General features: G+C 46.8%; 1 protein-coding gene across 2 annotated transcripts; it reads right to left on the bottom strand.

Moving 5' to 3' along the window:
* Positions 1-1,170: 1,170 nt before the first annotated feature.
* On the bottom strand, positions 1,171-12,078 carry Zfp689 (zinc finger protein 689). Of its 2 annotated transcripts, NM_173330.2 has the most exons (3): positions 8,073-8,552; positions 7,769-7,882; positions 1,171-4,296 (listed from the first exon to the last, which is right to left on the bottom strand). In NM_173330.2, exons 1-3 carry the CDS (start codon positions 8,275-8,277, stop codon positions 3,113-3,115), a joined length of 1,503 nt encoding a protein of 500 aa, NP_775452.1. In that variant the 5' UTR covers positions 8,278-8,552; the 3' UTR covers positions 1,171-3,112. The 2 variants fall into 2 exon arrangements, with proteins under 2 accessions (NP_775452.1, XP_038958695.1); XM_039102767.2 differs by lacking the exon at positions 7,769-7,882 and having other exon boundaries at positions 2,925-4,296; positions 8,073-12,078.
* Positions 12,079-17,372: the final 5,294 nt, after the last annotated feature.

A 17,372-nucleotide genomic window follows, 5' to 3' on the forward strand; every position in this document is an offset into this window, starting at 1 on the left:
AGGGAGGAAGAGGTGAATGGGGAAGCTACCATGGGTTAGGAGTCATGAAAACATATCCCCGAGGGCTGGCCAATTGGAGTAAAGAGCATCCCAGATGAAACATAGTAATAACTAGGGGTTATCAATAGGAAAGTAGATTCTAATAGCATAGAGAGTAGATATCTGCCCAGCTCTTGTGCTGTTTAAGGCTTATTGTAAATAATAAATGTATCTCTTTTGTCCAGGGACTGAATGATCAAGGCAGGATAGAGACCCCAGAAGAGTATACAAGAGGGTGTAGAGATGGACAAAACCCAATGTTGCTTCACTGAGGAACCTCACACATGAAGGACTCTCCCAAGAATTGATGGAAACAAGTACACTTAGTAGGTCCACTGGGGGACTGGGAGAGGGCAGTGGGAAACAAGGACACTTAGTAGGTCTACTGGGGGACTGGGAGAGGGCAGTGGGAAACAAGGACACTTAGTAGGTCCATTGGGGGACTGGGAGAGGGCAGCGGGGTGTGGATAGTTTCTTTTTGTGGTCCTTCGGTGAACAATAGGTACTCATTGCCAAGAATATCTGACATCTGAAATATTGGAGGAGCAACTGAGGTTAGGGCTAAGAAAGGAATCGTGCATGGACCACAGCCCTCCTCACCAGCAGTGTGATTTTTCCCATATTGTTTATAGAGAGGAGATTGTTAGAAACATGATGGTATCCTCACTGACTAAAGTACCAGAATCACATTTGGAATGGACCCTGGCAATGAAGAACCTTAGGAAGTTTACACAGTTCCCATCTCTGCTCTCCATGGACATGATGGAAGTTAGCTACAATAGCTTTCATTTTATGTTACAACCTGGACCCAGAAGCAACTGTAAAATTCCTGTCTGAGGAACTACTTCGCTAGCAGATGGTAACAGAAACTGTCCTTTTTTTTTTTTTCCCTCGGAGCTGGGGACCGAACCCAGGGCATTGCGCTTGCTAGGCAAGCACTCTACCACTGAGCTAAATCACCAACCCCTACAGAAACTGTCCTAACACTGGAGGCTTCCCACACATCCAAGGTCTTGGCTAAGGAAAGGCAGGTTCTTGGTCTAAGGGGTTCAATCTCCATCACAAGATTAAATTTCTTCTCAAAGAGTTAGATTCATGTTTTGTGAAGAGCAATTCCAGAAGGAGCAGAAATCTTCCATTAAATATTTTAATGAAATCCTATCTGGCACTGCCCCTGACCAGGGGGTACTCATTATCCATGAAGAAACAAACAAGTGGTTACATCAACTTGCTAAACACCTAAACAGAGGTAATTACAAATTAATGTTTCCCATCTGCCCCCACTTAGAGCTGAGAGCAGATGCACCACAGGAAGAAGCAAATGCGGGAGGATGACCCAGTTCAGCTGTTGAAAGATAAGTCACGTTTGGAAATACCACTTTGGTACAGCTGCCCAAGGCGAAAGGTAGTAAAGTTTTACTGAGCACCTAGCCAGGTGGGTGTCATTTTTCCGGCCATTAGTCAACTGTAGGAAACTCACATCTACCAGTTCCATCTCCCCCTCTTGCTGCTTGATACCAACCCCTTCTTTCTTTCTTTCTTTCTTTTTTTAAGATTTATTTATTATATATGAGTACCCTGTCACTCTCTTCAGACACACCAGAAGAGGGCATCGGATCTCCCTACAGATGGTTGTGAGCCACCATGTGGTTGCTGGGAACTGTACCCAGGACCTCTGGAAGAGCAGTGGGTACTCTCAACCGCTGAGCCGTCTCTCCACCCCCCATTTTTTCTTAAATAAACCTCTCAGTGTACTGTGCTGGATACCCAGCCTGAATCAACTTTCCAAAAGTGGTGAAGATTTGGTTTTATTACATCTTTAAAAAGAAAGGTAAGAGTGTTTAGAGGTCTGAAACTGGGACTGGAGAGATGGCTCAGAGGTTATGAGCACTAACTGCTTCTCCCAAGGTCCTGAGTTCAATTCTCAGCAAGCACATGGTAACTCATAACCATCTGAAATGAGATCTGGTGCTCTTTTCTGCCCATGCAGGCAAAGCATTATATACACAATAAATAAATCTTAGAGGTCTGAAACCCAACAATCACAGTGGAATCACCCCCAAATCAGTGTAACCTAGAGTAGTTAAGACTGGAGGGGTACACAGTGCAGAGTGTGATACTCTGTTGTTTCTGTATGATCCCTAAGAAGAGACAGATTTCACTTGTGGGAACTAAGAACCACTCCTCCAAGAATGACTAGGAGCTGGAGAAATGGCTCAGTGGTTAAGAGCTCTGGCTGCTCTTCCAGAAGACCTGGGATTCAATTCCCAGCACATGGTGGTTCACAACCATCTGTAACTCCAGTTCCAGGGTTTCTGATGCTCTCATCTGTCCTCCTTTGGGTACCAGGACCAACCATGGCATATAGATATACATGTAGGCAAAACATAAAAATAGTTCAAATATATACATACTCCTTAAAAAAAGAACCATTGACTAGATGTGGTAGCTCCAATTACTCAGAAGACTACAGTGGGGGAATCACTGAACCCCACAAGTGGGGGAACACCCCCCCCTCACACACACACACACACACACACAACCTGGGCACAAAATAAAGTGATTAGGTTTCCTACGAGCTCCTGTGGGTAGAATACTGAATGCACTGTAGACAGGGTTTACCATGGAGAACGCAATAAGCAGCCTTCCAAAACTGAACGCCACCCACAAGGAGGGAGTGAACTCCAGTCAGTTTTCAGAAATAGCCAATCACTTGGCAGAAGTGTTGCAAATATGGAGCCAAACTCAGGTTTTCCACATGATATGGAGATAGAGGCAGAGCAGGGAAGATTCTGCCTCTATAAATGAGATTCTCCTGACTGAAGGTAATCTGTATACACAAAGAAGGCCCTAAAAGAGACTGCGGGAAGAACACACCCACATTATTTTAAGACAAGTTAGCTCGGAAAACTTTAATCAAATGGCATCATGTCTCCTGATAACTGTTTCAGACATGCTATAGGGCAGCCAGTGTGGTGGAGTTCAGGGTGTGGAGCAGGGGGCCAGGGCTTTAGGTCTTCTCCTCTGAGTTTTGCACGCCCCCATAAAGTGACTTTCCATAATCTTTGTCATGCTAAAGAGCACTGCTCCTCTGATTGGGCCCTCCTATAAGTGGTCTAGGGCTGCCATTGTGGGTGTTGGGGCAGCACTTGTGGACAGCCAGGGACCACCTCTGGCGGAAGCACCTGCCACACTCAAGGCAAGGGAAAGGCTTTTCCCCAGTGTGCAGAAGCTGGTGCTGAGCCAAGTGGCTCCACTGGGCAAAGCGTTTGGAGCAAAGGTCACAGGCATAGGGCCGCTCTCCTGAGTGCACACGCCGATGACTGGCCAGCAGCGAGGGATAGGCAAAGCGGCGGCCACAGTCATCGCAGGCGTGCAGCTTCTCTTCCGTGTGGGTGCTGCGATGGATGGCCAAGGAGCCGCTCCTTCGGAAGGCACGGCCACAGTCTGGGCAGGGGTAGGGTTTCTCCCCTGTGTGCAAAAGCTGGTGCTGGAGCAGGGTGCTGCGCTGAGAGAAGCGGGCTTCACAGTGCTCACAGGCATAGGGCCGCTCCCCAGAGTGCACACGCCGGTGGCTAACCAGGCGAGAGGAAGAGGAGAAACGCCGCTCACAGTCAGGACACGGGTAAGGCTTCTCTCCAGTGTGGATGCGCTGGTGGATGACCAGGGCAGTGCGCTGGCGGAAACGACGGCTGCATTCTAGGCAGGTGTAGGGCTTCTCTCCTGTGTGTGTCCGTTGGTGGATAGCGAGCAGAGATGGATAGGCGAAGCGACGCCCGCAACTAGGGCACTGATGAGGCTTCTCACCGGTGTGCGTGGTCCGGTGATTGGCCAAGGACCGGCTCCGTCGAAAGCAGCGGCCACAGTCAGGGCAGTGGTAGGGCTTCTCTCCTGTGTGTATGACTTGGTGCTGAGACAGGTTTTTCCTCTGGGAAAAACGTTTGCCACACTGGTCACAAACGTAAGGGCACTCACCAGAGTGTGCCCGCCTGTGACTGACCAACAGGGATGGGTAGGAAAAGCGGCGCCCACAATCCGGGCAGGGGTAGGGTTTCTTCAGATTCTGGGCGCACTTGTGGCTCTCCAGGGCGGGGAGGTCAGGGAAGGTACAGCCACAGTCAGGGCAGATGGGGCCGCCGGATGTCTGCCTGGCAATCAGCCGGGGTTTGCTGGGCTTCCGCCCTCGCTTCCCCTTTCGGGGTACATCCTTAGGTGGGAATACTTCCTTCTCTTCATTCTTCTGCCTGGTCCTGGTTTCTACCAGAAAACAGAGAATTAGCAAACACTGGACTTCTATGCTTGCCTATTAACAATGTTATTAACCAAGACCAATACACCGAGTGCCTGTTAATTATTAGTTTGAGAGGCAGCTAAGTGTGCTGTGGGAGTATTTAGAGCCCCTCAAGCATTCACATAAACTTTTGTAAAGGATATCAAACTGTCTTTTTTTTTTTTTTTTTTTTTTGGTTCTTTTTTTCGGAGCTGGGGACCGAACCCAGGGACTTGTGTTTGCTAGGCAAGCGCTCTACCACTCAGCTAAATCCCCAGCCCCCAAACTGTCTTTTAAAACAGTGTTTTGGGGGCTAAGGGTTTGGCTTGGTTGACAGAGTGCTTGCCTGCCTCCTGCACCACATGTAATGGCCCATGGTGCATCCTTGGCTACACAGCACACCTGAGGCTTTACTAAGATGGAAAGACAAAGAAAACCCTTGAACGTTTTTAGTACTGGGGGGGGTACCTCAGGGGTACACAGAAACCTTTGTCCCTACTTTGTAGAAATTTTGTTTCTCCCAACGTTCTGGGTTTTTGTTTTTTCAGTCAGGGTCTCATGTATCCTAGACTGGCCTCCAACCCACTGTGTAACTGAGGGTGACCCTGAGCTTCTTTCTTATCCTGCTGCTTCCACTCCCCAAGGGCTAACAATACAAGAAGGCACCACACCTTCTTTACATGCAGCACTGGGGAGCAAACCCTGAGTTGTGTGAGTGTGAGGCAAGCACTCTACCCAGTGAGCAGCACTCCAAGCCTTCCTTACAGAATTTTATGATGCAGCACAAATATACATGGTTTCCCCATACCTTTCCTACATACAAGATAGCTGCCCCAATGTGGGCTCTGGGACCCAAACTCAGAGCTTCTGGGAAAGCTGCAGGTGTTCTTAACTACTACTCCAGCCCAGAAGCTGCATTTTTAGAAGCACTCCTGTACTGCCTTTATGTCAACTGGACACAGCTGGGGTCACCTGGGAAGAGGGAACCTCAGTGGAGGAAATGCCTTCACCAGGTTGGCCTGTGGAGCAGTTTCTAAATCAGTGATTGATGTGGGAGTACTCAGCCCATTTTTGGTGCCATTTCTGGACAGCTAAGAAAGCAGGCTTAGCAAACTAAAAGAAGCAAGTCAGTAAGCCATGGTCTCTGCTTCAGTGCCTGCCCTGGACTTCCTTTGATGATATACTGTGATGTGGAAGTGGAAGTGAAAAACCCTTTCCTCCCCAAGCTGCTTTTGGTCATGGTGTTTGCCACAGCAATAGAAACCCTAACTAACACAGAAACTGGTACCAGGAGTGGGGTATTGCTGTGACAAACCTTACTATCTGTTTTGGGGAGGAGTGTGATGTTCTTGCCACAGCAATAGAAGCCCGAACAAATACAGAAACTGGTACCAGGAGTGGGGTATTACTGTGATAAACCTTACCATTTGTTTTGGGGAGGAGTGTGATGGCAAGTTTTGAGCTGGAAAAGCTTTTGAGTGCTCAAGGCTCTGTGGGCTATTCTGTGGGAACTTAGAAGATAAAGCTGAGAACAGTGCAGATGGCTGATGCATAGCTTCTAAAGTTGCCCAGTGAAGTTTGAGATGCTCTAAGATTCTTTCAAGGCCATTTATGTGATATATTTTATTAGAAACCACTAAAGGGAAACCTTTGCTTAACTGGGACAATTGATACCATCAGCTGGATCTAAGAAATTGGCACAATTTAAAAAACAAAACAAAACCCACCAGGATCAGTAAGGATGATACATCTGGGAGTACCTTCTCTGGATCAGCACACAGAAGCTGTGGTTCATGATGGGGGCAGGGCTGTAGCTCGTGTTGGCAGCTGAACTTACTTATGTGTAAGTTTCCCTGGTTGTATTAGTTTTGAAGGCATAAAGGGTCATGGAGAACAACTGAGGCTTGGTTCTGTGACAGAAAAGCCCGGACTATTAGTGAATGTATAGCCTCAGTTGAAAAAGAAACCTCAGGATTGAAGGGGTCCTGGAGAAAAATTAAGGCTTGGCACCGTGTGGCAGGGTCAGTGTCTCTAAAGAGATCCCGAGAGAGGCTACTGGTGAACCTGTTGCTCCCGTGTTTTGGAGCTAGCGTTACCACAGATGACCACCACTCACAGTAGAGTGGAGCTAGTTTGAGCTTAGGAAACGTGCTCTGTGTGCAGTGGACGGCAGACAAGTGTCATTGGCAAGCCCTCTGGAGCTTAGAAGGTCACCCAGTCTGAGAAGTCTGACACTGAGCTTCAGTTAGACTTCGGGTTTGATTTTACTGTAGCTGTGTCCTGCTTATTACTTCTTGGAATAAAAAAAGTATGTGACTTTTTTGTTTGTTTGTTTTACAGGAACCCATAGTTAATTTTAAAGAGATTTTGAAGGGGTTGGGGATTTAGCTCAGTGGTAGAGCGCTTGCCTAGCAAGCGCAAGGCCCTGGGTTCGGTCCCCAGCTCCAGAAAAAAAAAAAAAAAAAAAAAGAGAGAGAGAGAGAGAGAGATTTTGAATAATTTAGAGAAACTTTGAAAGAGGCTTTAGCTGTTTTAAGGAGACCCAACTTTTAGAGTGTTTGGATTGAGATCTTGAAATGAACAGGAAACAAAGGTTATGGTGAACAGGGATGTGTTTGTGTGTCAAGCTGACAAAGGGTCAATTGTGCTGGCTTGTTTTATGTCAACGTGAACCAAGCTAGATTCATTTGGGAAAGGGGAACCTAAATGGAGAAAAATGCCTTCACCAGACTGGCCTGCTGTACATTTTCTAAATTAGTGATTGATTAAGATTGATGTGGGAGGGCCCAGCCCACCGTGGGTGGTGCCATTCCTAGGCAGATGCTCCGGGGTGTGTAAGAAGGTAGGGGAGCAAGCCAGGAGGCAGCCTTTCTCATGGCTTTCGGCTTCAGTTCTTGCCTTCACACTCCTGTCCTGCCCTGACTTCCTTCGACTGTTGCATGAAAATGTAAATGAAATCAACCCTCTCCTCCCCAAGCTGCTCTTGGTCACGGTGTTTAACACAACATAGAAACCTCTGACCAAGACAACTCCCAAATATGCAGCCGCTGGTCATGAGGCACTTTGAGAGAGTTGTGAACGGGGTTAAACCTTGGACTGTAATTCATCCAGTAGTTCACAACCCTAGATGCACATTCATATTAACGGGGCATTTTCTTTTTTAAAGTCAAGAGTGAACCAGGGGCTAGAGAGATGTCTCAGTGGTTAAGGGCTCTAGTCTTCCCAGGACCAATGGAAATTGGAGGAGTTCAATGGAGGCTAAGTCTCTGATCCTGGGAAGCAGTATCTTTTTCAAAGCCCAGTAATTCATTTATGTCAATGGAGTAACGCCTGTAGTTCGCTTGCCCACAGTACAAGCAACCTGGTTAACTCTCATCAGATCAAAATTTTAGATTGGGTCGACAGTTCAGGGCATTACACAGGAGGGCAGCATGGTCTCCGTGGGTATTTTTCACTCACTTCTCTGGAATGTTACCCATCTCCGGTACTCCTGCGGATCTAGGGCTGCGGGTTCCCAATCATCAGTATTTCGTTCCAACCAGGTGATGAGAGCTGGTTTGGGACCTGCGCATCCTGGGGAAGGAGAACCAGTCAGCGGGCTGGCCTCGAGAGATGATGCTAAAGAATATATGCCGATGCTGTGTCCCAACCCCGAACAAACCGATCGCAGGTCAGGACCCCGGGATCCCTGCCCCCACTCTACCCCGCCCTCAAGCTCCATCATCCCTTAGGCCCCGCGTAAGCAGATTGGGCCGGGCCTCACCGAGCGCGCCCAGGAGGCCGTAGGTCTCGCGCATCACATCCCGGTACAGAGTCCTCTGCGCGGGCCGCAGACGCCCCCACTCCTCCGAGGAGAAGTACACGGCCACATCCGCGAACTTCAAGGCCCTTGGTCTCCTGCCCCTTCTCCGAGTAGGTCCAACCTCTCCGGGTGCCTGCTCAAGCAGCGGGGCCGAAGGCGGCGCCATTGGACCTGCTCCCCGGCCTTGCCCCGGGCACCGCGTACCCCGAGACTTAGAAGCCCGGCCTTCGGCCGGGAGGAAATCTGAATCGGCTGCCTGAGGGGCCGGGCGGCCAGACACAGACCGCCCCGTTATTCAGGGAACTCCTGCTGGAACTTGGGTGAGAAGCACCGGAAGATGCCTTCGGGGAAGATGGCGGCGCCGCTCCTGCACCACCGCTGCCTAAAACACAGGCAGGTTCCAGCTATCGATTTTATTGACCCAAACGCCATGCCGACTTCTTAACCTCCCTGCCCTAAAATGTAATGGCGCGGTGAGATGGCTTCATGCCTACTTTCCTCCTATCTATTGCATTCATTTATTGGTCGGTGGCTGAAGACCGGGCATTCTGATTGGGTATCCGCGAAGGCGGCCCATTTGAATGAAGCCAACGGATTCTTAAGGGCAAGAAGGTGGATGGTGTGTTTTTAAGCAGGTTGTGAGATGTGTTATGAGTAGAAGACTCTTGTGTTCTCCAATGTTTGTTTGCCCTAGTTGGAGAAGACATTTCTATATGTCTTCCTAGGGAAAGTCACACAATGTCAACATGGATTTTTGAACAGCAGCATCCCATGATGATAAAGTTGTCACAGCCAGGAATTGAGAAGGGAGCAATGAAAATGTTTTGATGCATAAAGGGCACATCTGGTAAAACTGAATGACTAGAATGGTAAGTTGACTGATCTTGTACCTTGGGCAGCTCCTAAGTAGTCTATAGAAATGAATGACCTACCTTCCAAGGCTGTTTGCTTGTTGTATGGTGGTGAGACTAATAGCGTTGGGCTTACCCTTTTTTTGTACAGCGAAATGCACATTTAAGCTACCAGAGGGAACAAAAGGCAAATGGCTAGCTGATCCTTTTATTTGTAAGGAAGCAGGGAAATCACCTCAATACTGTTGCTTTCCTAAATAATACAGCTGTGTCATCAACACGGTCCAGGATAGCATGGACAACATAGACCCTGTTTTTAATTTTTTTTAAGATTTATTTATTTATTATATGTGAGTACACTGTAGCTATCTTCAGACACACCAGAAGAGGGCATCAGATCCCATTACAGATGGTTGTGAGCCACCATGTGGTTGCTGGGATTTGAACTCAGAACCTCTGGAAGAGCAGTCAGTGCTCTTAACCGCTGAGCCACCTCTCCAGTCCATAGACCCTGTTTTTAAATGAAAAGTATATAGCCCAGTGGTAGGGCATTTGCCTAGCATGCATGGGACCCAACATTCTATAAAGATATTTTTAAAAACAAACAACCAGGACTGGGTATGAAACCAAGCCCTTTGCTCCTTTCTGAATAAATACCAGAAGACCAACAAGGAAGACTGTTCAGAGTGTGGAGATGATTCACACAAGAGGCCACGCCAAGAGTCTGTGCCTTCGAGAGCCAACTGAACACCTGGAATACTAGAGTCGATGTGTCTGACACCTAATGTCCAGAGACCTTATGAGAATAATTACCACTGTGCCACAGTGCAAAGCCCTGGATCTGATTATCTGTACTACCCCTCCCAAAGAGAACTATAACAAAAATGGTAAGAAGGCTGGGCGTGGTGGCACACACCTCTGGTTCCCAGCACTTGGGAGGCAAAGGCAGGTGGATCTCTTGAATTTGAGGACATCCTGGTCTACAGAGTGAGTTCCAGGTCCCCCAGGACTATCTCAAAAACAACCTGCCTTAAGAAAACAAATGAACAACAAAACCCCCACATACTGGATCAGCTTGCTCAAAATATGTGACTAGACTGAGATCCAAACATGGAATATCATCTCTGTGGCACTAGCAACTCTGTTGGGAGGAAAGCCTTGTCTGATTTCTCCACAGCGGGAGAACTGCTCAGTGCTTAGGAGCACTTGTTCTCACAGAGGACCCAAGGTCTGTATCCAGCACTCACATGATGGCTAACAATCATCTGGAGTTCTAAGCCAAAAATCTGACACTGTATCTTCCAGCAGTAGTAGGTACAACTGTAGTACACGGATATACAGTCAGGCAAAGCACCCATATTCACAAAATAAATATATTTTAAAATATTCAGTCCACCGTTCATGCTCAGTGACTGCCAATGCCTAGAAATGCAAGCTTAGATGTTAACATCCTTTGATTTTACAGACTGCCTGAACTCTGACCTTTGCCTGAGGGGTCACTGCACAATAAACCCAGACAAGGACAAGCAATATCAGTCCTAGGGAGTAGTAGAAAAACTACTTATTAATGAAAACAATAATCGCCTTTTCTTCTTTTCCAGATAGGGCCTCATGTTGTCCAGGCTAGCCTCAACACTCACTATGTAGCTGTGGATGACCAAGAACTCCTGGTTCTTCTACCTCTTAACTCCTGCATGCTCAAATTCAGCATCCCCAGTTTTATTTGGTGCTGGGATGAAACCCAGGGCACTCTGCAAACTAGGTATCTTAGTCATGGTTTCTATTGCTGTGACCAAACACCATGACCAAAACCCAGCTGGGGAGGAAAGGGTTTAGTCCATCCTATCGTTCCTCATTGAAGGGGGTCAGGACAGGAACTCACGCATGCACTACCACATCTGATTTCACCAAGGTTTTGAGTCTCTTTCTGGTTTTATATCTTACTCTTGCTTTTATAAAACAAGAGTTTGGATCTCTTTTTTGAGGCCAACCTGGTCTACATAGTGATTTTGAGAATAGCCAGGATGATGTAGAAAGAAACTGAAAAGGCCAAAAAAGAAATAGAAAAAAGAAAGAAAGTGTCCTTATTGGGTAGCGAGTTGGGCAGCTGTGGGAACCCCGAAGAGCACAGACTTATGTGGGGATCTTTATCCAGAAGCCCCATCTGATACAGGAGAAGCAGCAGTTTTCTATTTAAGGAAGAAGATGAAGACGGCGATGACAATGACAACTGGGTCAGGATACAACAGGAGGAAATGGTGAAGTGTTCCTGCTCAGACAACAGGGTATCCTGGGAACTACACAGCTCTGAGAGGAAGCGTCCTCAGCAGAGGTGTTACAGCTCCTAGGACAGGGTTTCCCCGCCTGAGCTGAGGAACCACAGCCTCATGCTATTTTTTCCAGTCTTCCCTCCTTCTCTTCTTTGCTTCCTCTGATAAGAGAGTCACACCAAATCATAAAAGAGATTTGTTGGAAGGGTCCAAAGTGTGGAGGGACAAACTCAGGAATGGCTGCCTCTACTCCCAGGAGAGGACAGCAGCGACTTGAACAAAGGGCAGGGCTGATACTGGATTTTTTATTTTTTTAGGGGCAGAGCTTTTCAGGGCAGAGATTTCCAGAGTGAGGACTGGTGGGATTTCCTGCTCGGAGATTGGTAAGTTTTTCACCCCCTACCCTCTGCATCAGGCCTGTAGGTTAGGATGAGACCTTCCTGTGGCAGCTATGACTGAGGGGTCATCACAGCTGAGGTGCTTGGGGAGGCTGGAAAGGAGGAACCATCACCGTGGACAGCTCCTGAGACAGCTGCAGGCTGAGGCAGGAAAGGAGTTGCCGCCACCGCCACGGCCACCGTGGACAGCTCCTGTGGAGCTACCTGACAGGCTGCAGGCTGGGGCAGGAAGGAATTTCTGCCATTTTGACAGCTCCTGCAGCCTGCTGCACAGGGAATACAAAAGTCCTCACATCTGAGTCTGACCGAAGCCTCTAGTTAACTGAGATGCAAGAATTAAGATCTGCTATAAGGGGTTGGGGATTTAGCTCAGTGGTAGAGCGCTTGCCTAGGAAGCGCAAGGCCCTGGGTTCGGTCCCCAGCTCCGAAAAAAAGAACCAAAAAAAAAAAAAAGATCTGCTATAAAAGTCTCTGTCTTTTTTTTTTTTTTTTTCTTTTTCTTTTTTTCGGAGCTGGGGACCGAACCCGGGGCCTTGCGCTTGCTAGGCAAGCGTTCTACCACTGAACTAAATCCCCAACCCCAAAAGTCTCTGTCTTAGTTTAGGTTTTATTGCTGTGAAGAGGCACCATGACCATGGCAACTCCTATAAAAGAAAACATTTAACTGGGGCTGGCTTACAGTTCCAGAAGGTTAGTTCATTGACATCATGGCAGGAAGCATAGCAACATGCAGGCAGACATGGTGCTGGAGAAGTAGTTGAGAGTTCTACTTCTTCATCCAAAGGCAGCAGGGAAAGACTGTAGCACACTGGGTATAAAATTGAGCATATGAGACCTCAAAGCCCACCATAACAGTGACATACTTCCTCTCACAAGGCCACACCACCTAATAGTGCCACTCCCTATGGGATAACCATTCAAACACTTCAGTTTGTAGCAGCCATTCTTATTCAAACCATCACAGTTGTAGAGGGATTTTAATCCAGCCAAGGTTACCCTGGCTGGAATACAGACATGCCCTTAGCACACAGCTTGAATGCTAAACAGTGAAGGTAAAGTTAGATAGTAGAAAGAAGCACCCATGTTTGAAAGTGACTTTTAATTGAGGGACAGTGATGAGTCAGAGAAAGATTTGACAGAATGAGTCAGAGATAGGATACGCCCAACTCACAACAGAACAAGGCAGAAAGGAGAGGTGACTTAAGAAAGCAGGGCAGAGAGAGAAGACAGTTCTACAGGGGCAGTTATAGACAGGTTGCAGGGAGAGCGAGAGACGACTAGAACCAGATTGCCAGAGTTAGTTTGTGACCAAGCAGAGCAATTCAGTCAGCTAGAAAGGGATTTGAGCCAGAGCAGCTAAGTTGAACCAGCCAACAGAGGTCAGAAAGAACAAGAAAGGGTGAGCATATTCAGCAGTAAGTCTCAGAGGCTGAAAACATTCTAGGCCTGAATAACACTGTATGGAGGCTAGAAGCTGTAAGCTTTGGAGAAGACAGTTACATCAGGCAAATAAAAGTTCTTTAGGGGTTGGGGATTTAGCTCAGTGGTAGAGCGCTTGCCTAGGAAGCGCAAGGCCCTGGGTTCGGTACCCAGCGCCGAAAAAAAAAGAAAAAAAAAAGTTCTTTAACACACAGTTGCCAAAACAGGGAGACATTATTTCTTTTATGTAGATATATCCCAGCCAAGGTCATGTACACCCAGGAGGCAAAGGTAGGATCTCTGATTCAAATCCAACTTAGTTAATTTTTTTTGTGTATGTTTGTCTGTGCTGTAGTGTGATTTATTTTATGTGCCTGGCCCTTTAAAGGACCCTGTGCTCTCCTGTGTCAGTTGCCTCTTAGAATTCTGGGAACAGGTTTGGATATAAAAAGATGGTTGGGCAGTAGGAAGTAGGGAAGTAGGCAGGAGAAGGACCCAGGACACTTCTTCTGAGTAGGGTCAGAGAGTAGGAGACCAGATGGCAGTTTAGCCAGGAGAAGATATTGTTAGGAGACAGGAGAAGAACCCAGGGATAACTCACAATGTAGTGAATAAAGGAAAAATAAAGGATAAAGGCTACACTGTGCACCACTCACATTCATGCAGTGCCTGGGGAGGCCAGAAGAGGGCATCAGATATCCTGAGTCTGGAGCTGACATGAGTGCTGGGAACTGAACTCAGGTCCTCTCAAGAACAACCAGTGCTCCTACTGCCGAGCCGTCCTCCAGATCCATGCCAGTCCCCACACGCCTCAATCCAGTTTTTACTTCTCAGATGTCAACAGACCTCAGCAATGACCTATGACTTCATTTGCCAAGACTGGTGAAAGGCTTCTCAGCAACCCCTTGGGCTGTGTGTGGCCACTGTGTGACTTTCCTCCTCTTTCAGCTGTGCCTTATAATTCTCCTGGGTACCTTTCTATCTTTTATAAACTTTGACTCTGTTTCATACTGGCTTACCCTGAGATTCTTTTTCTAAAGTGATTTTGGTTTTTGTTGTTTTTGGTTTTTTTGTTGTTTTTGTTTTTTAATTCCACTGCCTCAAGGAAGGCTGCCTAGTCATGTACTCAGGACTCAGGTGACTTCACCAGAACCTTCTCCCCATTTAATTTGTAAAATACAGGTGAGGCAGGTACAGGATAGAACGAGGCCTGTCATCGGACAAGAAGGAAGGATGGGCAGGAGAAAAGTTTGTAGGAAGAGGAGGAGATGGAAACGGAGGAGTGACGGCTGAGAAGCCGCCCAGAGAGAACGTGGAGGCTGACGTTAAGATTTCACGCTGCACCTTTACAGGTTGTTATGAATGTTCTTAAGGGATGGATGTGTACAGGGCTTTGTATGTTTAGGTGGGCAATTATATCTTATCGATTGGATCTGAGGTTATCATGTTGTGTGTTCTTTCTTGTACTAACTTTAAGTGTAAGAGATGTGTGGCGGCAAGACACTGGGCTACCACGTAACTGGGGTGTGTGCTTCTGGCAATATGGGGCACTGCAGTGCTAGACCTAGAGCGGAATAAAAGAAAACATTTTTATTTTTTATATTTTTACAACATGTGTGTATGCATGTGTGTTTTGGTGTGTTTTGGTGTGTTTTGTTTTGTTTTGGGGGTTAGACATAGAAGAACTTTTCTATTACCTTGTGGGATTCAGGGATCCAACTTAGGTCATCAGTCCCATAAGTAAGTACCACTACCCTCTGAGGTTCCTCTACCATTTTGCTGGCATCTACCCTGAAATTCCTCTACTGAGAATACATCACAAGAACAGGACATGGTATCCCATGCCTGTAATCACAGCATTCTGGAGGCTGAGACAGGAAAATCTTGAGTCAAGGCCATCTTGGGACAAACAGGGAGAGCCTTTGGAGTGGGGGAGGGGAGCTGGATACAGAATCTCGGAAGGATCCTTATATCTATGTCCTTAGCAGCATTATGTGAAACAGAAGAAGACGGAGTCAACCTAGGGCCCATCAATAGATGATCGTATTATCAAAATAAAATGTACAGCGAGATGTTATCTAGCAGTATCCAAAATAGAACCTAATTTCGACTGAACACTGTGAATACTGTGGACACTAAATGAAATTAGCAGAGACATCCAGCTCTGAGCAACTACTGGATTCTTCAACCTTCTGTTATGACAGTCATTGCTGTTTTAATAAATCCTCTTTCTATATACAAAGACTGTATTCGGGTTCTCCAGAGAAACAGCTTATAGGATGAATATGTACTATACGAACATATAATCTTGTACATCTTTATAGAATGAATATGTATGAATAACTTGCAGGCTGTGGTCCCAGCTAATCCAACAATGACTGCCTATGAATAGAAGGTCCAAGAATCCAGTAATTATGGAGGCTGGATGTCTCAGCAGGTCTGCAGTAGACACCAGAATTCCTAAGAAGTAGGCTCTAGTGCCAATGAAAGAATAGATTTGTTAGTGAGGCTAGAGCAAACAGGCAAAGAGAGCAAGCTTCCTTCTTCCTTGTCCATATATAGTTTTCTAGCAGACGGCATGGCCCAGATTAGAAGTGGATTTTCAAAGCTCAAAAGATCTGGATTAAAAGTGCATCGACCTATTTCAAATATCTGGATTAGAAGTACATCTTTCAACTTCAGATTCAACAAAAATCCCTCACAGGTAGGTATGCCCCTCCATTTGGGGGGTTTAGTTAATTACAGATGTAATTGACAGCCAAGAATAGCCACTGCATAGACATTCACTCATCAGTTCTGTTCTTCTAGAGAACCCTGGCTAATATAGCTCCACAGCTAGGCGCTGTCTCCCAGGCTCTGGTGGCACATGCCTGTAATCCTAGCATTTGAACGGGAGATGGAGAAAATCAGCAAGTCAAGGTCAACTTTCACTACATGCCAAATTTAGGGCCAGCCTGGGCTACATGAGATTCTGTCCAAAACAAACAGACAAAAACATCTGCATCTCCTTTCTCCCTTGGAGCTTTCATTATGCAAACAGGACAAATTTGGCAAAATAGTTGCTTGCCTCCATGCCATCGTCTTTGTATGACTACAACGACTGGAGTTTTGTGTGGGTTTTTCTCCTCTGTGTGTGTTTTTTCAGCTAACATTCATGAAAAGTGAGTACTTAGGTCTGTGCTGCTAACAAAGGAAACTCTTCCTTAGGAAGGTGTATTTGTCCTGCACAAGAATGGGCCTGGAGGGGGGCTGAGGATTTAGCTCAGTGGTAGAGCGCTTACCTAGGAAGCACAAGGCCCTGGGTTCGGTCCCCAGCTCCAAAAAAAAGAACCAAAAAAAAAAAAAAAGAATGGGCCTGGAGGGCTGGAGAGATGGCTCAGTGGTTAAGAGCACTGACTGCTCTTCCAGAGGTCCTGAGTTCAATTCCCAGCAACCACATGGTGGCTCACAGCCATCTGTAATGGGATCTGATGCCCTCTTCTGGTGTGTCTGAAGATAGCAACAGGGTATTCACATGAAATAAATAAATTTTAAAAAAAAATGGGCCCGGAATAGCCTGGCATAGAAGGGCTTCGAGAGTCACTGAGAAAGTGACAGGTACAAAGGACCAGTTAAGTGTGGGAGAAGATGTAAGAGGATTAGGGAGACAGTAGCCAGAATGCATTATATACATGTGAAATTGCCAAAAAACTTAATTCCTCAAAAGTATACTTTTAAAAGTGTGCTTTTCTTTACACGTCTGTTTTGCCCATGTGTATGTGTGTGCCCAAGAATGTCTAGTACAGAGGGTAGAAGACAGCACCAGATCCCCTGGAACTCAAAGTTACAGAGCGTTGTAAGCAACCATGTAGGCACTGGGGATCCAACATAGGTCCTCTGCAAGGGCTGCAGGTGTTCTCACCACTGAGATAGCTATCTCCCCAGCTCTAAAGTGTATTTAACAAAAATATGTCGGGGTTGGGGATTTAGCTCAGTGGTAGACCGCTTGCCTAGCAAGTGTAAGGCCCTGGGTTCGGTCCCCAGCTCCGGGGAAAAAAAAAAAAGGAAAAAAATATGTCATAAATCTTTTTTGTTCTGAGACACGGTTTCGCTGTGTAGCCCAGGCTGTCCTCAGACTCTATTCCCCTGCCTCTGCTTCCCAAGTGCTGGAGCTAAAGCAGTGCACCACCACTGCCAGTGTGGGACCATCTTTTTCACCCTTTGCTGAAAAATCAAGTTCCTCACTCATTAACATTTTGTCACCTTGAAGGAGACAGCTCAGTGAGTAAATGTGCTTGCCACCAAGCCTGACAACCTGAGTCTTCTCCCTGGGACCCACATGGT

The sequence above is a fragment of the Rattus norvegicus genome, chromosome 1 (genome assembly GCF_036323735.1).
Source record: "Rattus norvegicus strain BN/NHsdMcwi chromosome 1, GRCr8, whole genome shotgun sequence".
Lineage (NCBI taxonomy): Eukaryota > Metazoa > Chordata > Mammalia > Rodentia > Muridae > Rattus > Rattus norvegicus.

What these genes read in the sequence shown, in the direction of transcription:
- Zfp689 (NM_173330.2), bottom strand. Translation starts at nt 8,277, where the DNA reads ATGGCGCCGCCTTCGGCCCCGCTGCTTGAGCAGGCACCCGGAGAGGTT. An exon ending in CGGCCTCCTGGGCGCGCTCG is followed by an intron (nt 7,883 to 8,072) that starts GTGAGGCCCGGC and finishes CTCCTTCCCCAG; the next exon opens with GATGCGCAGGTCCCAAACCA. An exon ending in ATGGGTAACATTCCAGAGAA is followed by an intron (nt 4,297 to 7,768) that starts GTGAGTGAAAAA and finishes GTTTTCTGGTAG; the next exon opens with AAACCAGGACCAGGCAGAAG.